The 27,529-nt window shown below is 48.3% G+C and overlaps 1 protein-coding gene across 2 annotated transcripts in view; it reads right to left on the bottom strand.

Moving 5' to 3' along the window:
• Positions 1–2,376: 2,376 nt before the first annotated feature.
• COX10 (cytochrome c oxidase assembly factor heme A:farnesyltransferase COX10) overlaps positions 2,377–27,529 on the bottom strand; it is a 127,940-nt gene continuing 102,787 nt past the window's right edge. Inside the window, exons 6-7 of one of the 2 annotated variants that reach the window (XM_008541982.2) lie at positions 18,756–18,988; positions 2,377–4,283 (exon numbers count right to left, since the gene is read on the bottom strand). In XM_008541982.2, coding sequence (XP_008540204.1) covers positions 3,877–4,283; positions 18,756–18,988 — 640 coding nt within the window. In that variant the 3' untranslated portion in view covers positions 2,377–3,876. Of the gene's footprint in view, positions 4,284–18,164; positions 18,544–18,755; positions 18,989–27,529 lie in introns of those variants that run through there. The other variant, XM_070561138.1, reaches the window with a different exon arrangement.

Below are 27,529 nucleotides of genomic sequence, written 5' to 3'. Positions count from 1 at the left end.
CCGGGCCCGGCCGGTCAGTGTGAGATCAGGGCTGGGGCCGGCAGACGCCATGCCCCTCAGAGCTTCTGTGACGTGCACGGCAGGGTCCAGCAACCGAGTGATCAAACCTGAATTAGGAAGTGAGTGTCAGAGGTTCTTTGATCCAGAACATCTCCTTATATCTTATATTTGGTCAGGAAATTGAGACCAAAGATGATGGCAATTGTTATCCATCCAGCATGATGTCAATTATGTTTGGTTTTCCAACAAAGCAGCAGCAAATATGTTCTCTGCTCACCCTCTACTCTAGGTAGATTAGTAGACAGCAGCTTAGTTAAGGTTGACAGCTAACAGGAATAGACGAAAAGCAGCAAGCAGGCCAAACGTCCGAGTGACTGCTGGGCCCTGTGCTCTACCTGCTTTTTGTCTAGTTGCCTGGTTGGTGGACACCATTGAGCCTACCAGACAGATGGCGAGAATGTGCCAGTGACAGATGAGGGACTTTGTGGGTGATCACTAGCTCGCTTCTAATTCCAGAGGAAGAACCAGGGCAACAGCCCGAGCCAGTCCCTCCTTCCTTTTGGTGAGATGAGGAGTTCTCCTGGACTGCGAGCAGGTTAGAAGGGTCAAGCGGGCACTTTCCAGACCTCTCGCTCCCAGTTCCTCCTGCAGGCAGTTACGTGTCCTGTCACTAGGAGTGTGTCAGGGAGGGGAGGCGGGTGTCAGAGGACAGAGACCCTGGCTCCCGCTGAGCTCAGAGGAGCGAGTCTCCCTTCACACCAGAGTCAGCGAGCAGAAAAGGCTTTGGTCTGTTCCCGGCATTGCCCCTGGGCAGAGAAGCGCTGAGTCCCAGCTGTTTTCTCAGAAAAGCAAGCAGGAGGCAAGGCTGATGGGCAGGATGGCCTGAAGAGAAAGGAGGAAACCATCAGCGGGAAATTCAGCCCTGCACACACTGGGAGCAGAGCACAGCCTCCAGCGGTTTTGCTTTTCTCCTCCAGCTTTAGGGTGAGGGGTACACAATGCATATTTATAGAGCCAGGAAGAAGGTGTTTCTATTAGGCAAGGCAGACTCTATGTTTATGTTTGAAAAGAAAAACTGGTCCTGGGAACAGGCCAGCGCATTCCCATCACAGCTGTAGCCTCACAAAGATGGGCCCTGTGGTGAAATTTGGTTTTATCCTTAACTGATATAGTGGTTTTACTAAAATAACAGGAAGTTGGTACAATTGTCCCAGAGTCAGAGGAATACTATGTTAAGAATCACGTTTTTAAAAAAGCTAATTAAGGGACTGGACATGTCCCTTTTCCTTTTCATTAGTTTGTCGTATTATGGAATAACCAAACTCCAAGGAAAAGCCTGTATCAAATCTCAAGCCCCTTCTCCTACCCGTGTGGCCCTTACCCCGAGTCAGGGCCTCCAGGCCTGTCCTGCACATCCAGTCAGTGGCCTGAAGGGCCAGAGGGAGAGCCCTGGACTCGGTGGGGACAGCATGTCCCAGGCTGCGCTCTCCATGGCATAGCCCACGAAGCTGGGAGGGGTTACCCGGGGAAAGGATTCCGGGCTTGGCAGGTCTGGGAAACACCAGGTAAGCATACCCAGGCTTTTATATTTTTAACTTTGAGTGTCCTGAAGCCCTACTATGTGCACATGCCTCTGACTCCCCCAGAGAGCTCCAATAGGCAGTATTTCCCGCAGACACCTCCTTACAGAACGGGAGATGCGTCACGACCTGGGACATGCTGCCGAGTAGCAGCCTTAGGACAGGCGGCCCAGGTGAGAGCCACCAGGTGGGGGTGACATGAAACCCCAGGCCTCTAGGAGTCTGGGCATGGAGCAGCCTGCCTCATGGAGGCTGTGGGGGTCACAGGGGCGTCAATTCTATGGCCATGCGGGGACACATGGGGTAGGGTGTGGGAAGGGGGTGGGCTTGTCTGAGCACAGGGTAGACTCCGGAGCTGGGAGGAGCGCGGGAAGTCAGTGAGGTGGCTCCCCGTGGAAGATTCCCAGAGAGGACGTCCGAGTGGTGCCGAGGGCCAGGGGCATCCCCGGTGTGCAGCCGGTGCGCCATGGGTACTCCCTGGGCAGAAGAACAGCAGGTCAGAGGCCTCTAGGAGGATTTCCCTGGCGATGGTTTTGGAGGCAGGAGAAGGGAGACTGGCCGGTTCCGAGCAGAAGGCAGGGCAGGGCAGGCGGGTCTTGGCTCTTGGCTTATTCTTCTTCCTGGTGCACAGGCATCTAACTCCAGGGCGCCCACTGCGCCACCTCCGGACAGAAACATGGACGTGCCTTCTACTCCTCTGCGGGCTCATGAGAGCAAGTCAGGTGTTGTCAGTTCTCCCAGGAACTGGGCAAATGCAGCACAAGATGCTTAAATAAAATGACACCACACACACTCCTGTTCTCATATACCCGTTTATTGCAGCAGGAAAAGAGACCCGGGGCGCTGGACAAACTTGAGGCCTGCAACGAGCTGTAGATGTTCTTTCCAGACAGTCCTACGCCACGTTCCCCGCAGTAAATAATCTGGATACAGCCGATTTCAGATAAGCATAAACAAGGATCAGACACTATCTGTAATCGCTTTAGAAATTTCTGAATGAACGAGCACATTGCAACGACTGTTTAAATGTTGCTTCAACTCCCCAAATTAATTCCTACAGAGCAGCAATGTCCCTGGAGGCTGAGAAATTAAAACATCTTGTTAAGCTTCAAGACCTTCGGGCAAATGGGACTCACAGCGGACAAGTGGGCGTAGGTGGACTGACAGGGGACAGGTGACTGAGGCCACCGCTGGCTACCAGGAAACCCGCATAACTCCCGGAACCAGAAGCATCCCCACCCTGAACCCAACTCCTGCTCATGGCTCGTAAAGCTGCTGGATGTGCAGAGGCTGATTTCTGAATTCAGAAGACACCAGGATGGAAATGTGTTCTTCACTAAAGGGACAAGAATGTGAGCCATGTGGGCTGGCCAGCCCAGCTCAGCTTTTTTTTCTGATTTCCCTCCTCTTATGACCTCGAGCAAGCCGTGCAGGAGAGGAGCAGATGACCCGTAGGAGTGACTGAAGAGGGACAGGGCTGGCTGGGAGCCGGAGGGATCACTGGCATTACTAGGGCTGGCACTACCCTTCCAGAAAGAAACGCTTTAGACACCTCCTGTATTTAAAATGAACTATAAAGATGCCTTTGATTCCTTGGAGGTTTTGAAATGCTGATAGGCAGTGGGGGTGAGGGGCGGGGGCCGGCAGTCCAGTCTGAGGCTCCCTAGGCAACAGTTAGGAATTCTCCCTCCGAAGGTTGTGCAGCGGCCCAGCCTTGTTCTATTACCGTTTGGGGGAATATGTGTAGGGGACGTGTTGGGTAGAAAAAGTTGGAACCCTGGCTCATTCACAGGGAAGGGGGTGCTGCGGCTGGCAGCGTGCATTCCCTCTGACACAGCCTTGCAGACCTGAGGACACAGAACTACAGACACCACAGTACCAGTGCTCCTCTCGTCTGGCCACTGATTACCACTCTGGCGGGCAGGTGGGGAGTGCGTGTGTGGGGCCAGAAAAGGAAGAGGCGCACTTCTGCATTTACATGAGGAAGAAGGAAAACAATGGAAAGGCTGGATGAAAAAATATATAAAGGCCCTCAAAGAGCAAAATACCCTCTCTTTGCATTAATCTGCTGAGCTAACCCATTTCTTATTTGCGGAGCATTTTGGATATTATCATGAAAAAAACAATTGTCGAGTGATCACTGAGCACCATATCATTTCACAATCTTGTATTAAACCCAGCAATTTCTCTTCTTGAGCTCCAGAGTTACCAAAATATTCTTGTCTAACAGCAAAAGGAAAAAAACCTGTTGCGTCTCCCTGTATGTTTTGTTTTTTTCCCACATGTCAATGTGGTTTCAGCTTTGAGGTTCTCCCTTGTCACTTCCCCCACCTGGTGGCTGCTTACAGGTGAGCATGAGAAGCAGGAACAAGGGCAGATGCCAGAGGCTGCAGAAGAACAGTTTCCTGGAACTCTTCCGGTCCGCATCCCTGTAGAACCGGAAGCCGAGGTAGGAAATATACAAGTTGATGGGGAGGGAGATGACGGGGAAGGTCCATGTGGTGACATCCAGGATGGGGGCTGCCGTGGACAGTCCGATCAAGGCCAGACAGTGGCGCAGGGCAACGCGCCTGCACAGTGCCGGGTGAGTGACTGACATCATGCAGTAGCCTCCTCGGGAGTAGTCTTCGCGGAGGCCCCAGCTCAGGGCGTTGAAATGAGGAAACTGCCAGGAGTAGAGGATTCCTCCCAAAAGAAATGCTCCTGTACAAAGGTTTAGGAGAAAAGAAGGAAGCAAAGACACGTTGTCATCAGAGATTTACAAAGGCACCGCTGGCTCTCAACCGAAAGACTTCCTGGCCCCCCGCGCTGCGCTCTCCGCCTTTCACCCGGATCTCAGACTCGCTGCCAGTCTTTGTTCTCATCTCTGCTTGCCCAAGTCAGCCTGACATCTGAGATAGGCGGGTGGGGAGCTGAACACTCTCCAGCATCCCTCCAGCTTTTCCACCTTGGGGGGTACGGAGGCCCCTGGCTTCTGGGCAAGGCCCTTGCTTCCCAGGGAAGGCTGCCTCCCGCTGCCGGACGCTGAGCATCTGTGGCTCCTGCCCCCACCAAGCACCCCATGTGTCCAACCACGGTGACAAGAGAAGCCCGTACACACTTACAAACATGTTTAGGGGCAGCACTGCCCCTCGGGGAGCTCTGTGCCAGGGCTTCTAGCTCTGTTTCTGCAAGCTGGGCCTTGTGAGCGCGGTGCTTCGGTAAGGCCACTTGGCGTCCCAACGAGGCCCCTGCCCGGGGCAGGCGGCAGCTCCCTGCCAGCACCAACAGGCCCGAGTGGGCGTGGGGCACTGTTTCATAGGTGATCGCGGGGCTTCCAGGGCAGGTGCTGGCCCAGTCCCTGGAGCCTGTATGAGGCAGGCAGGAGGGACTGCACAGCATGTGCTAGGTAAACCAAGTGGCATAAAGGACACGGCCCCGAGCAGAACGAGAACCTGCCTGTGCCTTCGTCGTTTTTCAGCAAGGACATATTAGTGTCTTGAACACCGTTTAGCCCCTTTGTCTGGAGCAGGGCTCCCTCCCCACAAAGGCTGCCAGTTCCTGAGCACCTACAATGTGACAGAGACTTCACAGAGTCTGCCTCATTTCATCCTGGCTATAGGGTTTCAGGTGGGTTTTATACTCATCAATCAAACAAACAAATCAGATGACATTATGTTCTGCAAAAAACAGTGAAGGAGAAAGTGAAAACAAGCCGGTCTGGTTTGAAAACTGGGCTCCCCTTCTGCCCTGAGCCACCTCCCTCCAGCCAGGCTGCGGAGCCCAGGCTGGGTGCAGGGGTTGCAGGCATTCCTGAGCAGGATTCCTGACTCCTGTACTCACACAACGAAGCACCGACTGAGAGGCACCACCGTTTCAGGCACGGTGATGCGGTGTGAGCACAAACCCACACGTGTCCCTGCTGCCTCCGTTCACCGGCAGGTCACTGATCAGGGGCCATGCCGGAGCATCGACACCATCACTCAAATGATGCAGGAAAAGCCCGTGCAATGAGGACACAGAGCAAGAGGGGCTGAGCTAGTGGAGGGGCAGAGAAGACTTTCTGTGGGAGAAGTGACTGAGTCCCGTGAAGGATTCACAGAGACCTTGGGGTAGGAAGGGGCACAGTGTGGCCGAGGTGTGAAATGGAGATGAGCGCATGTGCCAGGATTCACAGAGTGTATATCAAAGGACTGGAAGGTCAGTTTTCCTGTATCATCACTTAAAAAAGAAATTAGAAGAAAAAAGGAAGGCTAGTGTAGCTGGAGAGCAGAGAACAACGGAGAACCCAGTTCAGGATCCGGCTACCACTCCCGCCTCTGTGGGCCGTGCTGAGGATGAGTTCTGTCCTGAAAGCAACAGAAAGCCAAGGAAGGATCTTAAACGTGTAAGAGTGTGCGTGTGTGGGGGCTGCTGAGGCAAGGGGCACTGGTGTTACCTGACCTGACTGTGAAAGAACACATTGGGAGGGCCCAGAGCAGGTATGGACGGATCAGCTGGGAGATGGAAGAGAGGTTAGGATCAGGGTGGTGCCGGTGGCGATGGAAAGAGATGAAAGAGATCCCGCAGAGAGGGATTTAGGAGGCCAAAGTGACGGGGTGTGAGTGCAGGGTGAATAAGAGGTGGGGGAAGGCGTCAGGAGCAGCTCCTGCACTTAGGGATCCACGGAGATGCCATTCACTGCGAGTCCAAGGGGAAGACGGGGACGGCGGCTCCTGAGGGCCACCGGGGTGTGCTCGGGGCAACAGGCCTTTGAGACATCCAAGGGAAAATGGCAAACAGGGCGCGGGAAGAGGGCGCTGGGCTTCGGCGTGTACTGAGGGCTACTCAGACCTTCATGAGTACAGCGCGGTGGCCCGTCAGCGAGGCTTGTTTCTGTGTCTCCTGCCCCAAAGGGAAGTCCTGCAGGCCAAGTTCGTCTTCCCTCTACCTCCAGAGACTAGAGCACAGGCAGTGCTGATGCCACCGCAGCACAGGGTGCTCAGACTCCTCCGTGGAGCTCAGGGGCACAAACACTTGCTCGAGTGCAAACGGTCCCCAGGCCTCTGTCCCAGCACGGGTTTGTGGCCTGGTACAGCACACTGCTGGGACTCCGTCTACGCTCCCTCCCTCCGCCCTCTGGAGCGTCTCAGGTGCTGGGACTCAGCTCCTTGTTTCTCAGATGCCTAACTGCCTCAGGGTCCCCTGGCAGACAGCGCAGGGCTTACTAACCCCCTGCATAATCTACCCGGGAAGCACAGTCCTGCAGGGAGAGGGGAGAATTTGTGACCACAATCCTATTTCAGGTGATGAGGATCTTTTAAGCCCCTAGTCTGTGGGAATGTGCAGAAAAAGAGAGTGTGGGGGCTACTGCTAACACAGAACTCACCAGGAGAAAAAGCAGTTGAAGCAATTCAGAACAAACCAGAAAGTGAGTCTGGGGCTCTGAGGTCCCAAAGGGCCCTGTTGTGCACATGCCGACGTGGATCAGGAGTGAGCCCTTCTTTTAATCTCTTACCTGGATTCCTCAACAGTGGGACTGTAGAGTGACAACAGGGGCCGGCTTTGCAAGTCATTTAAAAGAAATGAACGATGATTTTTATTCATATTGTTCTGGGCAGAAACTTACTCATTTGTGAGTTAAGTTTCCCGGGCATTGTAGTGGGGCAAGTAGTCCTCACGTGGGTGCAGAATGCCAAAGAGGGGGGCTACTTTCAGATCCATCATCAGTTTCCTGGAGGTTCCATAAGTCAATCAATTCCTTGTCAGCTTTCCAACATGGGAGGAAATACAATAAAGACTTGATTTTGGAATCCCTATTTTAGTAGGGTTGCTGTCGAATCTCCCAAACGCATTTTTAACCCTATCTATAAATAACATATATAGATCTCTTGGCTCATGTAAACACATTCCAATTCTAATGATAATAATAGCAGTAGCTACTGTTTGTTGAATCTATCACTTGGTAAATGGATGACGGGCATCTGCCATATGCCAGGCACAACCGTGGATGCTAGAAAGGCAGTGGTGAGCAAGACAAAGCCCTGCTCGATGCCTCGAGGGGGAGATGGATCTAGACACAAGTAACAGTGATGAGTGCTGTTTACAGAATCACAACAGTGTGACAGGCTGGGGGCAACTGGAGATTGACTGCTCAGGGAAGGCCCTCCCAGAGGTGACATTTAAGCCATGACCCAACTAACTGGCAGTAGAACTCTGCCGGGTCCTGCGCAGAGTCCCTCTGGCCTGTTTCTGGGCAGCGCGAGGCTTTAGTGAGGCAAGGAGAGTAACAAGACAGGGCTGGCGGGCTGGGGGCTGGGTCACATGGACGCCTGTAACCCGGGTTAGGAGTAACCACGGGAGGGTGGGTCACAGATGGCAGGGGACCAGGGAGGAGGCAGGCGGCCAAGGGAGAGATGAGGGTGGCAGACATGGATGCCTTTTACTCAGGGGGGCTGGGGACACGCACAGGTGAGCGTGCTCATGGGGAGACATGAAGAGGTCAATTTTTGGCTCTTTGAAGTTTGAGATGCCTATTAGACATCCCAGTGAACCACCTCGTGGCTGTCCTACAGCGGCATGCGTAGAGTTAGATAGCTGCTTTCTAGGGCTTACAACCACTCTCCCTCCAGGCACAGTTACTCTCATCTTGCAGATACCATTGAATTAACGTGCCCAAGGACATTCCGCACTCCTGGCACAGTATACCAGCACCTTCTTTAGAAAGCTGTTGTCACATGTCATTCAAATTAGTTAACAATGGACTATGGGGGTGTAATTCAAATGCCAACGGAGCTGAGTCCAGGGAGGCTGTCCGGAGGAGAAACTGCAGAGGCCCTTTCTGCTTTATTAACATAAGAGACCCGGTACCTTTAAAAAAAAAAAGGTTCGTTTCAATTACAGCCAACAGACAATATTCTTCTTGACAGCAAGCACCCCCGGGGAATTAGGACAGAAGGGAAGGTCGGACCACCCAGCTACAACTGAGCAGTGAACAGGGGACAGGAGACTTCTCCTTCGTAGTCTGAGGGGCAAACAGAATGCTCTCTGGATTCCAGAGGGACCAGCAAAGAGGAAGCACCGTGAAGGACGCTGGGGCAGGGGTCACTCTGAGGCTTTCGAGCCCGTGGCCCTGGAGCAGTGCACCCCAGCTCGCCAGCGGTCTCCGTGCACAGGGTCGGAACAGATGACGGTTCACAGTTATGACAGCCACAGCACGGGGGAAGCCACAGACCAAGACGGGTCCCGTCAAGAAAACAACGTCAGTGGTCCGAGGTCACTTAGGAACGGGGGAGGGCGCAGATCCGAGTCAGAGCACAGGAGCTGTTCTGCTGTAGAAACAGCTCTGTGAAACCAGACTTGAAACGGTTAAAATCTCAGGCCCAAAGGTGGAATCTTGCTTGTCTTTCTCAAAAGCTCTTTTTGGTGTGCCAACTGGAGTATTCTGTTTTGCTCAATGCACATTTTCCGCTATGCTTCTGCTTAAAACAACATAATTAAAAAAATCATTTTCCTAAGAGTTGCATGCTGCTTTCTGTGCGAGAGGAAATTGGCTATGCGTTTGGGTGACGTCGTAAATGAAAGTGCTTCAGAAATCACAGCTTAGCCCTAATGGATCGTAGTCAGAAAACCACCACCCCACGCGGTTCTACCTGATGGGCTGCCACTGCCTCTGCTCCTCTAAAAGATGTAAAGCTAATTACTCTCTTCATCAAGATGAGGGGACTAGAGCAGGGAGCCCTGAGTCAGTCCGGGGGCTGTAGTGGAACCCACCTTCCTTGCCGAGTAAACACAGAGCTCTCAGTTTACTGACGCAAAGGCCTCACCTCGGCCTCATTCCCGGAGAGCAGGCTATTTTATTGGCCTATCTCCTGTCACAAGGAATATTTATTGTGCATGCACTAGACGATAGGTACGGTCTGTTCTCAGGCCTCTGCTGGTGTCTGGCCAGGGAGAGAGATCATGCAAACGGGACTGCAGCCCGTGAATGTCACCTTAGGTGCAGGGTGTATGGGGAGCATATAGGAAGAAGACCTAAGTCAGCCCTGGAGAGGTCAGGGAGGGCTTCCTGGAAGAGGTGATTTGTAAACTGACATCTGAAGATGGTCTCTGGGTTTCAACCCATTCATACAAACCATGCATTTTCTGCTTCTTTTCAATGTATTTTCTCATTTTCCTACCTAACTGCTGAATCTTTGTACATATTTGGTTTAATCATATCTGGAAGACATGTCCACTTCCTTTCTTTTAATCAAATATTTGTTGGTCTATGAATATATAACATACTGGAAATCGGTGAACTAGGTGGTACACCTATGGGCCTGGTTCTCCAGAGGGGAGCAACTTCCTGAGAGCACTGTGTCACAATCCCACTCAAAGGTGACCCTAGAGACCCTCCAGGTGTCCCGGGCGTTCTTTATTTCCCTCCATAGGCGGACAGTGGAGAAGAGCACGCCCACTGTGCTGTGTGTGGCAGGCTGGAGAGAGCCCTCCTCTCCTGGCGCCCTGCTCCGATTACAGGGATACATCAGACGGGGCAAGGCTCGCCAATGCCTGCCAGCGACTCTTTGAAAACAGATGTATTTTAAATTCTCTCAAAATATCTATCAATCATTTCTCCGGCGCACCAACGGCGGGGGAGATCCTCACTCACTGCCCGCTCTGCGCAGGTCCAGCTCACTCTTGTCCACAGCATACTGCCAGCATTTTGTTGGCAAACAAAGCCAAGGCAATTCCAGCCAAATGGTTTCCCAACCGAATGGAGACAAACATCTTCAAGTTGGAGCCCTGACTCTCTGTGTGCGCTCTTCCAAGAGACAGTCCTTTTGGAATGGAGTTCAAGGGTTTCAGCTTGCTTTCTGTGCTGCCCGGTGGGCTTACATTCAACCCCTTCCCACCCCGACGCGAACCCATTCATTGTCATTCACTGTCCACGCATGGCCTAGAAAAGGAGAAAGAAACACAGCTCCAGTGAAGCTCGGTGCTGGGGTGGGAGGTCTTCCTCCCCAGCACAATAGGCCCCCTCAGTGCGGCCCTCGGTAGCTTGTCTGTTCCAGGCCTGGTTCTATCTGCGCATTCAGGGCTACATGGTTATGTAAACCAGGGGCTAGCTGGGAGAGCAGAGCCAAACCCGAAGCTTTATGGTCACAGGTTTCAAAGCCTGTCTTTGAGGGTTAACACAAAGGAGCTTGTGAAACAGATCAGCCTCAACAGTGCAATAGACTTCTATGGCGCTGCAGACAAAGGGAAGAGGACGTGGGGCCAGTTTATCAACCGTACTGCGACAAAAGGGAAGATGAAAAGTCCTCCGAAAAGAGGAAATAGAGCTGGCAATACCCGCTTGCCCCTGAAGAACTCTTTGGAAGCGATTTGGGAATAATGACAAAGCACAGTGAGGGAGCGCAGATGCTCTCCCTGTCCTCACCTTACTGTCCACTGCCCGCCATCCATGCCGAGTTACCCGGGGGGTTTCGTTTGAAGAGAAAGACGGGAGTAAAAGAAGCACAAAGCTCAGATTCTGAAAAAAGTGGTCCCCTCTCCTTTTCTCTTCTTACCATTTCCCTGGAGGGAAGTGTCAGGCGTCTGGGGGTTCTCTAAGAAATTCAAGTGCTCCCTACTCCTTAGTTCATGTTTGAAGGTCTTTCCATCTTTATCACACAAATATTAATCTGTTCATTGAACAGCACTGACTAAAGGTGGACGCTGTGCCAGGCACTGTGTCTACCAGAGGCTGCCCTATTAGGGCATCGTCTGTCACTGCCTTCAGGAAGGCAGTGGCACAGCTCCCCAAAGCTGTGCTCAATTGTTCAGCTAAGGCCACCCCAGCATGGCTGGCGAGGCCGGAGAGCACTCTGTACCAGAGTCGGCCTCCGTTATCCCACCACTCTCAGGGCTGACCACGCATTTCTAGTATATTCTTTCTTGGCCTTTTGTTTTTTTGTCTTTTAAGAGAATAGGGCTCCAAATATTGTTTGGTTTGCTAATATTCCCTTGAAAATGTTCCTTGTTCACTCTGTCTTTAAAAATATCATGTATCTTAATTAATCTAAAGATCTAAGGCTAGTTATGGAAAAAATCTCATAGAAAATGAACACACTCATTTTTGAGGCTGATTTCAAGCTGAGGCAGTATTTTAAAGGAAATCTTCCAGAGTGCTTGGGTTCAACAGCGCCTGGTACTTAGTAAGCCCTCAATAAATATTTGTTGAATGAGTGAGTGAATAAATTCCCTCTATTCTAATCTACTCCATTCCATTTTCTCATCCTGGAATAAAAGAGGTAAATAAAGTGAAACAGTATTTACCATTTTGTAGTTTACCAGCTGAGGCTAAAACACTCATTCTCTTTTTGTTACTAAACCATCCATCTGCCAATGTCACTTCCTGATAAGAGCCTTTCTAAGTCCTCATCTGTAACTGAATGTTGCCGACATAATTAATGTTGACCACACAACATCATCTGAATTACAACCCAAAGGTGATTTACAATCAGCGCTACAAGACTGCCACCAAGGCCCACTCCATAAGCTCCCAGGACCTGGGATTTATTCAAATTTAGGAAAATGACAAAATAAAATCTGTGCCTTTTTAAGAAATGGGGGCAATGGAAAGAGAGGTGGCCTTGGGGAGGAGACAGCGGAAGGGACTTTAACCTGAAGCCTCTGAGATAAACTCAATAGTCTCTGGAGATAAACACTGTTGAGAGGCCTAATGCGTGTGGCTCCAGGCCGTGGAGGGGCCATGTCTGCCATCGGCACTTATCTGCAGTGCCCCCGCCCCCCAGCAGACCCTGCCCCAGGGGCCTGGCAGGTCATTTCTCTGCTGCTGTCTACTGCCTGCAAAACCAAACCAAGCACTTCCAGCTCAAGACAACAAGCTGGCGAGACCAGGGACCAGAAAGCAGCCCTCTCATTTGGCCTTCCTGAGTTTTAGTTGGTAAGCATTTTTAATATTTTCTGCTAACAGCAGTTAAACTAGGGGAAAAAAAAAAAAAAGAAAAGACAAAGTAATTAGGCAGGTGGGAGGAAAAGAACTAGCCCCGAGTCTCGGAGGAAAACGGACGCCGGTGAAACCCCATTACGATGATGACCTTTATGGGTATGGCAGCCACGAAGAGCGCGGTCTCGGCTGGGGCCCTGCGTTGTACAACACGGCCCTCTCTGAATCCCACTGGAGCTGTCTGCACTGTGCACTGGGGGAGAAGCTGCTGCTGACAGACCTTTGTGCAGCTATAACACAGCAAATCTCAGGAACAACTAACATCGTTTAGCTTTCACAATTTCCACATGCTGATGTGCCATTTTCCTCAGCCCCCACACGGCCTGCCTTGCTCACCCTGCAGTGGGTAACCCCAGGGGCAGAACAACAGGCTTCGGACCCACGCCACTGGGGTGCTGAAGATGATGAGAAATTCTTTTTCACTATCTGATTAAGAAAAACAAAACAAGGGCCAGCCCAGTGGCGCAGCGGTAAAGTTGGCATGTTCCACTTCGGTGGCCCAGGGGTCGCCAGTTCGGATCCCGGGTGCAGACATGGCACCACTTGGCATGCCATGCTGTGGTAGGCGTCCCACATATAAAGTAGAGGAAGATGGGCATGGATGTTAGCTCAGGGCCAGTCTTGCCCAGCAAAAGAGGAGGATTGGCAGATGTTAGCTCAGGGCTAATCTTCCTCGGGGAAAAAAAAAAGATTAAAAAAAAAGAAAAACAAAACAAAACAGTAACAAAGGAGTTGGGGGAAAAAAATCAAGAGCCCCATGGATGTCCTTATACTTCTTTTATATTTTGTGACTTCTCTGGAGGAGGAAGGCAGTAGAGTCTCTTCAGTGCTCAGGGTGCCTGGAGGTCTGAATTGGCCCCATAGCCACCACAAAAACCACAAAAAGATCTAGGTGTTAAGAAGGGGGAGGAGGTCCTTCTGAACATTTGCATTCCCTCACTCGGCAGGCCGTCTGGGATGTACCCCGTTTTCTACAGCTACTCATCTTAGCTCTTTCCTCCCAACCAGACAGTTCCTTCCTTCAAGGCAGGCCCTTCACTCAGCGAGGCTGCAGGATTCCCGCCTCACATTGGCCCTGAGCTGCTTCCTCTCGGATGTCGCCCACCATCTACCAAGCCCCAGGAAAGGGCTTTTGCACAGGTCTACATGGTCAGGGTGGCTGAAATGTCGGTGCTGGGTATTTGATGTCCTGGCTGAGTAGTGAAAGTGGCCCTGGGTAGGACAGAGGAATGGAATGAGTTCAGTGGAATCTGCCTCCTTCAAACATGGATCCTTCATCCACTCCCACCTGGAGGCTCGTAGGTGTTCACAAGTTGCTGTTTCAAAGGACAATCAGACTGATGGTTTCCTTAATACTTAAAGGATGACAGGTTCACCGGGGAGGGCAGGAGAGGGGGCAGGAAGCGAAAGAAGGCACACAAGGCTTGGGAAGACAGTAAATGCAGGTGTCAGCTACTGACTCGTTTCCAGTACCGGGGGAGAACCCACCTGCCGCACACCTTAAACAGTCCTGGAAGTGGGTCCTGCCGCCCTCGCTCAGACCTCCAGTGGGTCTCTATGGTCTGTCAATAAAGTGTGGTCATGTGCTAGATAATGACGCTGCTGTCAACGATGGACCTCATGTAGGATGGTGGTCCCATAAGGTTGGTACATACAGCCTAGGTATATAGGAGGCTAGACCATCTAGGTTTGTGTTGTGTTTACACAACAACAAAATTGCCTAACAGCGGTTTCTCAGAACGTGTCCCCGTTGTTAAGCGACGCCTGTATGTGTGAATTCCTCACTAAGGCAGCTCGTCTCAGATCGTGTCCCCTGCCCTATACTATTGCTCTGGCTTTCATGCCTACAAACCTCTGTACATGCTCTTCCCTCTTCTTGGAAAGCACTTTCCTTCCTCAAGTACACTGGTCACAACTTAATTCAGAAGTCACTCTGTCCCAAAGTCTTCTTGGACCAATTTGAGGAGTTAAGAGAGCCCACGGCCCTCGGAAGACACCATTCCTGCTAAAGCTCTCAGCTCGGTTGGTCATTTGATCACCTGCCCGCCTCTCCCTGAAGAAGCTGAGACATGATTTCCATGAGGCTAGGGACTGGGTTTTAGTGATTTCTGTGTCTCTCAGTGCCCAGCACACAGTAGGTCCTCAACTGACCCCTGCACAATAAAGCAGTTATGGGGACCGGTTTACAAAGGTGGTGACCCCAGCAGGTCCCAGCCCAGGCTGTTGAGCAGAGTGGGTGTTCTCCTGGCCCCTCTTAGAGCCTCCTCACCTTCCATCTCCTCCTCTTCCTTACTATCAGGATAGTTCACTGGAGTATTCCAAAGACTTCCCTATTCACAGGCTTCTCCAAAGTGACCAGTCTCTGGGGGTTCAAAGACAAAATGGTTTGGAGATGCCACAGAAGAAAGGCAACATTTTTGGCCATTGTTTCTCAGAAGGGCTCTGTCAAGCGAACGTGTCCCCTAAGATAAGAACCCAGATGAGGGATATAACCTCTGTGGATAATACAAATGACCTCAACAGTGCATCTCAAATAATATCATCTGCCCAAATCCCTAGGTGTTTCCAAGGTATTCTAGCAGCTCGAGCTCTCTCTGGTTCTGTCTCTTCAGATTGGTGGTTTCTTAAATGTAGTCCCTGGACTAGGGCATCCTGCATCACCTGGAAACTTGTTAGAAATGCAAATTCTCAGGCCCCACTTCAGACCCGCTGAATCAGAAACTCCGGGGGCAGGGCCCAGGAATCTGGGTTTTATCAAGCCCTCAGGTGACTCTTACGTGCACTAAAGTTTGAGAACCACTGTTTAAGACTCTGGCGAGACCACAGGTACAGCCTCATACAATGCCCCATGATTGAAAGTATAAACTAACCCAAGGAAGATGGAACACAGGTTCATAAAGACAGCAATCTGTCCTTCTAGGCAGTACTGTCTCAGCGACCTTTCTGTAGAGATGGAAATGTTCTCTATCTGCACTGTCAACACGGCAGCTACTAGCCATGTGTGGCTGTGAGCATTTGAAATACGGCTGCTGGGACTGAGGAACTGAATTTTTAAGTTTATTTAGCTTAAATTTAAATAGCCACATGTGGCTGGTGGCTGTCCCGCTGGACAGTGCAGTTCTAGAAGGTGACAAAACCATATAAAATCATATTCAACCTAGTTCCTAAAATCCCAGCAATAAAAATCTTTAACCTACATTCTCTCAGATTCTGCCTTATTTCATTGTATTGCTTCCTCCTGTATAGTACATAACATATATACAATTATAAATATATAATATATATAATGTTTAATATTTGGCAACTGTCCTTGGATTAACCTAGTTTTCTCATCTGTGCAATGGAAGGTACTTACTCACTGATTCATTCATTCATTCAAAGATTTACTGCTTACCCCAAGTTTGTTCTACCTATCAAATTAACGTTTGGAAACTTTTCTCAAGCAGTTTAAAGCATTATGTAAAGTAGCATCATTCTTTCTGTATAAATTTGACAAGACTCTAGGTATATGATTTGATCTGAGGTAAATTAGAATTCTGGGGGCAGTAAACCATGTCGTTATTGTGTGCCCAACAATGCATCTTTAAGATTTAAAGGAAAAGCTGGGGCCAGCCCCGTGGTCGAGTGGTTAAGTTCACGCGCTCTGCTTCCTGCGACCCAGGGTTTCGCTGGTTCGGATCCTGGGTGTGGACATGGCACCACTCGTCAGGCCACGTTGAGGCGGTGTCCCATGTGCCACAACTAGAAGGACCTACAACTAAAAATACACAACCATGTGCTGGGGGGATTTGGGGAGAAAAAAGCAGAAAAAAAAAAAGAAGATTGGCAACAGTTGTTAGCTCAGGTGCCAATCTTTAACAAAAAAAAAGATTTAAAGGAAAAGGATATAATAGAAGTCCATCTCAAAAACCGGCAGAGGAAGTTCTTTGGTGATTACACAAATCTGTCAGATTGCTCTCTGGATAGAGGGTAGGTCCAGGTAGAGGATGGGTCTCATTTTTCAAGATACATGTGCATTTTCATCCTGCTACCTAAAACAAGGTATAACCTGGCCCTTAGCTGTTCCTCATAAATGAGTTTGTATACATATGATTAAATTTGAATTACAGAAAGACTATACCCAAATTTTGTTTAAAAATTTTATCTTAAAAACGCCTGGGAGGGCTTCACCAAATCCAGAGTGCCCCGAGCAGAGAAGGGCTGCTGCCTGAATGTCGCTTCAGCGGAGGGCTTCCGCAGGGCTTTCTCCGGCTGCTCACAGCTCCGGCCGACGTATGCCGAAGCTGAGCTCTTTACCAGGAAACTGCCTGGGAGGGCGACAAAGGCCTCTGCCCTCAGCAAGAACCTGGGCCCTAGCAGGGGCCAGCTCCCCAAGCCCCAATGGGACTGCCCGTGCCCCTCTGCAGTGATACCTGTCCCGGGAGCTGCAACACTTGCCTCTGGCCCTGACCCTCTCTGATGTGGGGCTGTCTCCATCACACAGGCAGGCAGCCTGGAGCAGGGCATCCACGTGCTGAAGCAGAGTGCATCGGTGTGGGTGGGAGGACGCTAGAGGATGTAGAGCCTGGGAGTCACTCACTCTCTTTCATGGTCTCCACCTCGAATGTCTGGGCAGCAGCAGAAAGGTGTGAAGCGGCACAGGATGGAGAGGGTTAGGGGACGGGGGAGTTTGGGTCAAGTTAAGGTTGAAGTTCCAGGCAGAACCGAGGAGAAGGAATCTGATCAAGAGTTTGGTGGTATGCAGATGTGCTCTGTAAATTTAAATTGTAACCCGGGGGAAAACTCAGGTGTCACCTAGTCTGGGGAGGTCAAACCCATGCTATCCATCCTCTCCCCTCCTCCCTCACTTAAGACAGACATCACTAATGGACCCCAGGATGCTTTCCCGCCAAGCCTGGAGGCGCCTCACAGTCTGCAAAACAACAGCCAGGTAACAATTACCAACTACCCGGAGTTTACAAACCAGTAAAATCTCATGAGCTTTCTTGGTCTGTATCAATCCATCCACTGTACGCATGAGGAGTACTTCATAATAACTCACTTAATGCTCACAACAGCTCCTTGAGAAGGGACCATTATTAGCCCCACGAGGGGGATGAGGAGACACGAGCGTAGAGGCCACGTGCAGCTCGAAGGGCCCCCAGCTGACGTGCGGCCGTGCCCAGAGTCCCGGCTCTTCCTCTCCGTGGTGATGGGGCTCCACGTGGAGGGGGCCCTGGCTTTAGGCTCATTGCAGAGCAAACGAGCACATGCGTTTTAGAATACTGCATTTGTAGATGCATGAAACTCCAACATTTACAGGATATTAAAACTGTTCTAAGAGACAATCATGGTAAAGGTGGAATTGACTTTGTAAGCTTGCCAAATGGGAGTGTAAGAGCTTTTATGAAAAGTTTCAGAAATGCGGCTTACAAGGCAACGGTTTATGGTCAACTGCCTTTTGATCTCTCATGTGAAAAATATGTACTTACATATATTGCAGGAAACCTCACCACTTCCTTCCTAAGTGTCGGTCAAAAACACTAATTACTTGACTAATTAGACTGTGAAACTTCCCTTACAGATGGTAAAAATGAGCGATTTTCACCCCACAAATTTAGTTGTGATACACTACCAAAAAAAAATGTAGAAATGTTTCAATGGTTTTATTGTAGACAGCATGAATAATTTAAGCAAATCATATAAAAATAAATTGGAAACTAATGAGAATAGCGTGCTCTTTCATAGGGGGATAACCGAGTTCCGCGGAGTGGGGCACTCAGGCAGGAGGTTGCGAACAGGGACCATCTGCCCTGAGGCCCAGTGCCAGCCCTGCCTCCCCACCGCGGGCGGCCCCAGGAATCACCAGTCCCCACTTCTGCCTTGACTCGGGACTTTCAGGTCCTTTCTGCTCACGCTGCTGTCCTGTTGTCTTGGGCGGAGGCGGCCCTGCTCCCTCTGTGCCCTTGGACACTCCCTCAGGGAGAAGCGTGCACTCGCCCAGGAGCAGGGGGCCCGGCTCCTTCCGTTCTGCGTGTATAGTATTCAGACTGCCACATCAGCACATTGCCAGGAGAATTAGTGCTGAATAAAATGGAGTCTAACGCCACGTACCGCAGCTCAGGGCAGGAAATGCCTGACTAGCTTATGCTAATGCTTGCACGGGACAGCCACGGAGCCCTTGGTTTTGGCACCTACACCACAGGTCAGTTGAGAGAAGTGTCACCATGGGAGACACTCACCAGCATCGAGGCAGCCGGTAGCTGCTGTCCAGCCCATGACAGGCGGGATGGCCCCAACAACTGCTCCGACCCACGTGTTGGCAATGCTGATCCTCTTCAACGGGGTATAACAGCAGGTATACAGGAAAATGTTGAAGACCCCCAGGGCTCCTGTGAGTGGATTCACCCCCCAGGTCAGAAGGGCAACTCCTGGAAGAGCACAGCAGGTGGCAAAGGACACAGCTAGCAACGGGCTGGAAGAGAGCAGAGAACAGAGAGCAATCACTTTCCACTCCAGGCGACCAGCTGCGTGCAGACAGAGCCTCAGCCACCTCTACAGTGAAGCCACCTGCGAGGAGGCAGGGCTGGCGGTTTGGCTTCCTTCCTGTCCCGGGGCATCCTCTCTATGAAACTTAAAATGCGGAGGGATTGTTCGGCAGGAGCTCCAGCTGCTCTTCTTGGTTCTGCCAGCAGGGACTAAAGAAGTTAAGAGAGTCGAGGTTAGAGCGCCCTGGATCTGAATACAGGGTCCGTCCCCTCCTGGCTGTGGATGTCTCAGCCCCCCTTCACTCCTCTGTGCAGGAGAGACGCAGTGAGGACTAACGAGACAGTGCGTGCTTTACCAGGGTTCTGAGTTATAGTTAGTGTAAAGTAAATGACAGCTACAGATAAACCGCCCAGAACGCAATACTGTAAGATATGGGCAAACAACAGTAACTTAACTCTAGAAGCAGTTCTACCCATTTATTTATACGTTATTTAAAAATATCACCCACTTAGCAAGAATGGATAACAACAGTGTGCCTGTGTATATGCATCTGTCATAAAGCATAGGCTCAGTGTGGTACCAGCTCCATGCCAACAGTACAACATCGGGTGGCTGTCCTGCAGTGACAGTGTGCTTTCCGTTCAGTTTCAGTGCTGCAGCTTGGGTTATGGACATGGGATTTTCAAAAGAAGGCTTATTTCAAAATAAAACTCTGTAACAGTAATGATGATCAGATGCCCGATTCTCAACAGAGCCCAGTTTTTAAAGCCAGCTTTGTATGGAATCTTGTGAAAGACTTTTTGAAAGTGTAGATAAATTTGATCTACTCGTTCCTGATTACATGCATGTTCATTTATTCTTTCTTAGGAAACCTCGGAAGGTTCCTCAAGCCTGCCTTCTTACAGAGGTCATAATCCCAGCTCTGGGGAAACTGCGTAGTGATCAGTGATCCCACTCGATCGCAGATTCCACCCCGTGCTCACTGGAAAGCAGGAGCCACCACGTGCAGCGTGTAGGCCAGCTCCCCGGGGAGGCGATCTTTACCCGGCACACAGGCGAGGTAATACGCTTCCACTCACACGGCTGCAGTGTTCCCATGGCAAGAGCAAAGCCTGTCTGCGAGTCTGCCCCTTTAGGAAAAGGACTAACTTGCAGAATTATGACAAGTTAGATTCAGCCAGGAGTGGGGGTCAGGGAGTGGGAGAGCCCACCAGCTGAAAACACCAAGTGAAGTTGGGGCGAGAGAACGTGAGAGCTGGAGGTGATTCAGCCCCCTTCCGACATGGTGACCATCACTGACCCTCCCCCCGGGCCTGTGACCACACTGCCCCGAAGATGGAAGCCAATAGAGTGGGAGTTTTGATGGAAGAGAACATACAAGGAACACGTTGTTGAGGTGCTCACGACAGAAGAAGTGGGAGACTTCTCGGCGCGCGGTCAGCCCTGGGGGTGAGTTTCCATCCCCGTTCTAGCTGCCTCTTCTGAATCCTGCGGTCAGTGACCTCACACTTACCCCAGCACCCTCAACTGTTACTCTGCCCCGCCCTTCCCCCCACGCCCCAGGCTGACGATTCCCATTGCTGAATCTGCTCCTGCTGGGGACAGCCCTATGCTCCCGCGGACTGGCCCCGAGTCGAGAGGACGGCTTAACGGTGCTGGTGCCTGGCCGGAGCGGCCTTCCTTTCCTGTTCCGCGGAGGCACTGTGGTAGCTCCTTTTCGCGCCTGCTCAGGGCTCCACATTTACTCTAGCCCCTAATACCTCTCCAGAAGTCCTTCCCTCTTACGTGACGGTGGCAAATGCCCTCATCTTTACTTCCTGATCTTTCTCCCATTTTTGGGGAAGAGGCCATCTTCTCCATTTTTAAAGGTAAACTTTCCACTTCTGCTTTTCTTTAATCTCCTCCCCAATCAGTCTTTTATCTTCGATGTCCGCTGACTATTGACCTCCTGGGTCCTCAAATCCCTTACTTTGTCCATCCCCCAAGGTTCTTACTACCCCCTCTTCAAACCGAAGCATCCTGATGGCATAAGTGATACACGTAGTCTCTATTTCCTCCATCCCTCAATTTCCTGTTTGTTCCTCAACTCTACCCCTCACCACCTACTGACACCGATTTCTCTCAGGCAGTGACACACGCCATGTGACCCGAGACCACCTGGCTTCCCAATATAGCATACAATATAACGTTCCAGATGGAAGATCAGGAAGACACCCCTGTGTCGTTACATGTCACATATGCCCAGAAGGGAGAATTTAGATGGGTGAAAAGCAATGCAAATATTATAATTATTGTTCTTCTTTCCATAAGGTAGTTTATAGCTTATAAGAACAGATTTTTTCCCTTAGAGGACTGTAAAAAGCTAGTTTTATTTTGGGTGGGAGAAAAATGTGGCTCATAAACATTTTTACTTTTCCTGAATTGGACTTTATGTTAAAAAAAGGGAGGTTGTTCACTCCTTCTCCAAAGTCGTGGAAGCCAGTTGGATTCAAAGGTATTGGTGTTATGAAAAGCTCCTTTAGAAAAGCACACATGAATTTAATTTACTGAGATAGGCAATTTTAGATGGAAGTTTAGTTTCTGACCCTTGTTGGAATCAGAAAATCATGAGGTTCAATTTTGGAGTTTAAATTAGTGTGCTAAGGGGCACAAATGAAAACTGGGTAAGTTGACAAGCCACCAACAAAAACGAGAATATTTACCCAGGCAGCCATGGTCACGCTCAGCACCTGGGTACCTCGAGGACCCATCTGCCTCCCGGTACAGGGAGCCCTGCACGGTGACCACTGGGCCTTCTCACGCTATGGGAGAAGGTACTCCAACTGCAAACTCAGTGAAGTTTATTCTCCTGTGATGCTTTATTTTTCCTAAAACATATATTATAAAAGTAATACATATTCATTTCAGAAAATTTGGAACTATATAAAATTATAACGACATTTTAAATTAGTTATTCAGGGAAACATATTGGTTTATATCTTTCTAGCCTTTTTCCAATGATATATCTACTTAAAAAAATAACTGAGAACACAATGAATTGTAGTTTTGTTACTTTGTTTCAGTATATCTTAATAATTTCCCTACGCCATTAAGAATTCTTTTACATCATCATTATTAATAGCTACACAGCAGCCTATTCTGTGGACACACCATAATAAATTCAGTCCAGATACCCTTTCCGGACACTTAGTATTTTTCCTTTTTTTAAATTATAAATAATGTTGGGATGAATATCTCACGGACAGATCGTAGCTCAACACTCCAATTAGGATAAATTCCTAGATGTGAGATGGCTAAGCCAGATGACAGACACGTTCTTAGGGATTTTGACTTGTACCGCCAGTGTGTACCCCAGAAGAGTTTATGCTAGTTTACACTCCCACCAACAGCAGTGTATGAGAAAGCCTATTTCCGGGACCTGTACCAACACTGGGACGGCATTAAAAATAAAGCAAAACAAAAATTAACAAAGCAAAACAAGTTTATTGAGACAGATAGTATTATGCCCATTTTACAAATGAGAAACTGAGACTCAATACAAGTAGAATAACTTGGAAATGGACCCTGTGCTCAGGTTCTTTTGTTGGCTCATTCGTTTAATCCAGAGCGCCCCACCACTTGGAGTAACACGATTTACTCACTCTCTTATTTCCCGGGTCTGCTGGGGCCCTGGGGCGGCCAGCGTCTTTAGGCTGGTCACCTTCCACTGGGATCAGCCTTCTGTGGGTTCAAGCTCCTTCAGTTTACCTCATTGTGGAAAGAGCCTAACTTTCTATTACATTTCCTCAGATGAAAATGATTGGGAAGCACGAAATTAAAAAGAAAAAGGACAGACCTGGGATATAATGTGGTGTGCAAGACAGACATGGTCCCTGTCCTGGGGAACATATATTGGAGTGGGCGACAGAAAGGGGCAGTAATAGTCAAGTGTGGTGCACAGAGGGACACTGGGAGCACTAACCCAGCATCTGCAGGGGGCGGGTGGTGGACAGGGAAGGTTTCTAGGAAGAAGTGACATTTAAACTGAGACCTAACGGACAGGTGAGAGACAGGCAGAGGGCGGAGAAGAGGGTTTCAGGCAGTGAGCAGGCGTCAGGTGAGAAAGCACAAGCATGGCGGGCACAGCCCTGCGGCATGGCAGGAGGGGAGGAGGTGTCAGAGGGCAGGGGGTTAGGAGGCCACACGGAGGCAGGGCAGAGTCAGCACAGTTGTCTCTGTTCTTTAAATGGGAAGAAAATGATCAGGTCTGCTTGCAGAAGGATCACTCTGCCTGCCATGATGGCCAGCAAAGGTACACAAGCATTCACTCACCTACCCAGAGAAGCCCACAGGACGCATTTTTTGAGGAAAAACAGTAAGCACACCGCCACACAATTTTTATCCAATGCTCAGTTGAAAGAAACAGCATTCAGCTAGTTAGTATCTTTAATCTATCTTCCAGATATTCCAAAATACACTGGTGGAGCAAGTCTGATCAGCAGAGTGCTACACTCCCCTTCCCTGGGGGCTCCTGGTCCACTGGCACGAGGGGGACGAGGGCTGGCATTTTTAGCTCTATTATTCTGCGCTCTTTGTCTCTCCCTAGTCATATTCTTTCAAGCTTTTTTTGGATAATTCTGTCACATTTTACATACCTTTGCAAATTAACTGAAGCCTTGTTTGAAATAAAGTGGAGTAAAGGAGTTAACTAAACAAAGGGTAACTATAGGATTTTGGTTAGAATCTTTGCACAACGAAAATATATCAGTAAAAGAAGTGAAGGATTTTTTTGAAACTGCAAGTAGTAAGAGGACTGGCAAGAATAATGGTTCTGGGGTAAAGAGAAAACATATCATGTGGTATCTGGGTTATTTTTTAATTTACCATAAAATCTTTAAATATCATGGTGCTATTAAAATTGTTTAAATTTAGCTGTTTTAATAGAGATCTATTTCTGATACAGAAAGAGATTAGAAAAGTGTGTCCATTTCTCGTCTCAGTTGAACACAGCTATGATTCTCTGCCTTAGTACTTATAACAGTCAGAGCTAAATCTCAAAGACCTGAAGGGCCATCCTGTCAATGATCTCTTGTTACTTTAGGTCAATTACTCCATACACTCTTCCTCCTCATCATGCTGCTCTGCCTTGAACAAAAAGCCCATTTGCTCTGCCTGTTCACAGATAGCTTTGGAAAGTATTCTAAACCTGGAGACACCCGTACACACACAGAGTTATTCCTCTTTTTATCATTTGTTCTTTATTTAAAATTTTGTTTAAATTGTTTTCATTAGTCTTTTTGCACCTTTTATCATGTAAATTCCTCAGCAGGTCACTTTGCTTCCATTTCAAGCGCCATTCTAAGGTCTGGTTTCTAGGGGCAAGATCACAAGAAGGAACGAATGCTAAGCAGGCTTCCTTGGGTTCCCTGGGCTGAGTGTTACCTGAGGGGAAGTGGCTGAACTGGCACTTCCTGGTAGAACCCGTGGTTCTATTTAAGCGCGGTCCCTGGACCCGTAGCATCAGCGTCACCCAGGAACTTGTTAGGAATCCAGGTGCTCTTGAGGCTTGCTGAAGTCCGAGACCCACTGAGACACCACTGCCAGTGTGACGCTGGTCCCATCTGGCATATGTCTAGCAAGGCAACACAAGCTGAGCCTACAGAAGCCCTCTGTCCTCACTCCACCTCCAGCGCTGACTGCGGCAGGCCTGAGTGGGTCGCCCAGTTCGGCTCTCTTTATACATATATCTCTTGACATAGTCTAGTGGGAAGAACACAGAGCAGCAAACCAGCTCTGCTATCAAACAACTGAGGAACTGCAGGCGCATCCCTCCCCCTTCCTGTTCCATCTACCTTGATTTAATATAGTCATACAGTTAAGAGTGTCTGGCCGCTCAAAGGGTGAGATGAAGCAAGTGTGGCAAAGGCTTGATCACTGTTGATTCTGGATGAGGGGTATATTGGGGTCACTGTACTATCTCTATTAACTTGGAACATTTTCATAACAAAAATTGACAAAAAAATATGAAAAGCATTTTTAACAGTGCTTTACTCTTCTTTATTAGTATTTTTATTATATTCTGGCATCTGTCGAGCAGCATGACTAAGCATGCTGAACAGCAATCAGGTGGTCTGAGTTCAAGTTCCGACTCTGATGTTAACGAGCCAAGTAAAAGTGGGCAAATTATTTCACCTTGCTGGTCCTCAGTTTCCTTAACTGTAAATAGGGGTCTACTGGAGCTCTTTTGATGGCAAGATTGAAACCCAAGTCAAAGTGGCCTAAGCAAAAAGGCTGAGTAACAAGACCACAGGGAAGGCGGGGCTTCTACGCCGTTAAGCTGCGTGACCTTGAGCCAATTATTTAACATGTTGGCCTTAGTTTCTTCATCCATAAAATGGGAGCTACTTCCTTCATAGGGTTAAGAATTAAATGCAATAATGTAAACAAAGCACCTAGCAGAGTGCTCACTGAGCAGTGTTCCCTTGTTCATTCATTCATTCCAATCGCTCATTGCCCATCCAGTCAGCCGCTATGCTAAGTGTGGGTACACAGCAGTGAACAGGAGACAGCAAAGTTCAGTCTAGAATGGAAGACAGACATTAAACAAATACACACAAGTACTCTGAACCCTCAAATTGTAAAATCAGCTACAAGAAAAAGAAGAGGTGAAATGAGAGAATTATTTAAATAGGGAGGAACTATTTAGATAGAGTTGGAGAGAAACCTACAGTACATTTTTTCCACTGATATTTTTTCAAACTTATAAAAAGTTATGGTTGTATATTAGAATATGAAAATATATGTGTATATACTCAAGAATGTCATTTCTTAATTATAAATTACAAATGTATGATGGCTGTGAAGCATGTTTCTACTATTTTTATTTTAATTATTATTTTAAGAATTTAATTTTATTATATCAAATTACAAAAAAACTAAACCAGCACCAGGAAAAACTAGACTGATCACATGCAAAACATTAAAAAAAAAATGTTGGTTCTCTTGTACATCTACAACAGCAAGTGTAATGGCCTTTATTAGGAACAGAGGAGAGACCGGCCCAGTGGCGCAGCGGTTAAGTTCACACGTTCCGCTTCTCGGCGGCCCGGGTTTCGCCGGTTCGGATCCCGGGTGCGGACATGGCACCGCTTGGAACGCCATGCTGTGGTAGGCGTCCCACATATAAAGTAGAGGAAGATGGGCATAATGTTAGCTCAGGGCCAGGCTTCCTCAGCAAAAAGAGGAGAACTGGCAGTAGTTAGCTCAGGGCTAATCCTCCTCCTCAAAAAAGGAAGAGAGGAATTAATATCTCTGTGAGTGGTTCTCGCTGGAGTGAATTTATATAAGAAAGATCAGAAAAGCAGCTGAATGGGTATGATGCTATTGCAAAAAAGTTCTAATTTTCAATAAAACAGAGTAAATGTATGAATAAGGAAAATAGCACTATTTGGAAGATGGTGGCAGAAAAAAATCTAGTGATTGTCTTGAACTAAAAAAATTCTTTTCTATTCATTCACTCACTCATGCAAATAGGTTCATGGCTCATGCTGAGGCTTGAATGATGGTTTATTTCCAAACTCATATCCCAAACCAAATTACATTTTCAATTGAGATCTCTTTCTACTGAGTATCAATGCATGGCATCTTTCTACTTTGGCTTTTCCTGCCCAAGGCTACTGTAGACAAGAAACGAATAGCCTATGAGTGGGGAGAAATTTGTCAACAGATTTCTATGAATTATTTATTCCTCCTTTAAAATACAGTTATTTCTTTGTTTATTAATACCAATCCTTAGTAGCTCTATCAAAGTGGAATTTTCTATAGAAATTAGGAACAAGTGAAAATATACAAGCTTTAATTTGATGCCTACTTATTGCACTTAATAAATCTAATTTAAATTACTTGACTTTTAAATAACTTATGGGAGTAACGTGGCCTTTCTGTTTAAGTAACGTGTCAGAGAAGTCTATGAAACGTTATATTAAATCAAGAAAGCTTTATATTTTAAGCAGCTCTGCAGGTAATTGGTTTATACAAAAATTAATCTTATACTTCTTGGTCATTCTTCCAGAATAAATGATTTTTAAATTACAAAATAAAATTTCCTTTCTTCAAAAAACAAAAGAAAACCCCAAACCTTAATCAAATCAAGCCAATTTAACTTTAATTTCCTGCATAAATCCCATATTTAAGCTTTGCCCTGAGTTTTTAGGGAAAGCCTCTACAGATAACTGTTTTGAAAATGAGTCCCCAGACTCTTATTCAGTTTTCTATTTCTGAACAAGTCTCAAGTTATAAATACCACATGGTATCAGAGGACTGATGTAAATTCAGAATTTAAGGAATATGTGAAGAAAATGAGGACACACATTTTAAAAGAAAATTAATTACAGCCAATTTTCGAAAAGCTATCAATTGCTCATAAAATGATGGTGGCCTACTTAAAAAATTAAATTAAATTTTAAAAGATGTTTAAGAGAAATTCAAGAATGAGCAACTATTTTTGGCGTGATTTTAATGAGAATGTGGAGACTATGGCATTGTATTA

The sequence above is a fragment of the Equus przewalskii genome, chromosome 10 (genome assembly GCF_037783145.1).
Source record: "Equus przewalskii isolate Varuska chromosome 10, EquPr2, whole genome shotgun sequence".
Classification (NCBI taxonomy): domain Eukaryota; kingdom Metazoa; phylum Chordata; class Mammalia; order Perissodactyla; family Equidae; genus Equus; species Equus przewalskii.
The sequence above is the reverse complement of the archived record's forward strand: the minus strand, read 5'-3'. Positions and strand labels throughout refer to the sequence as shown.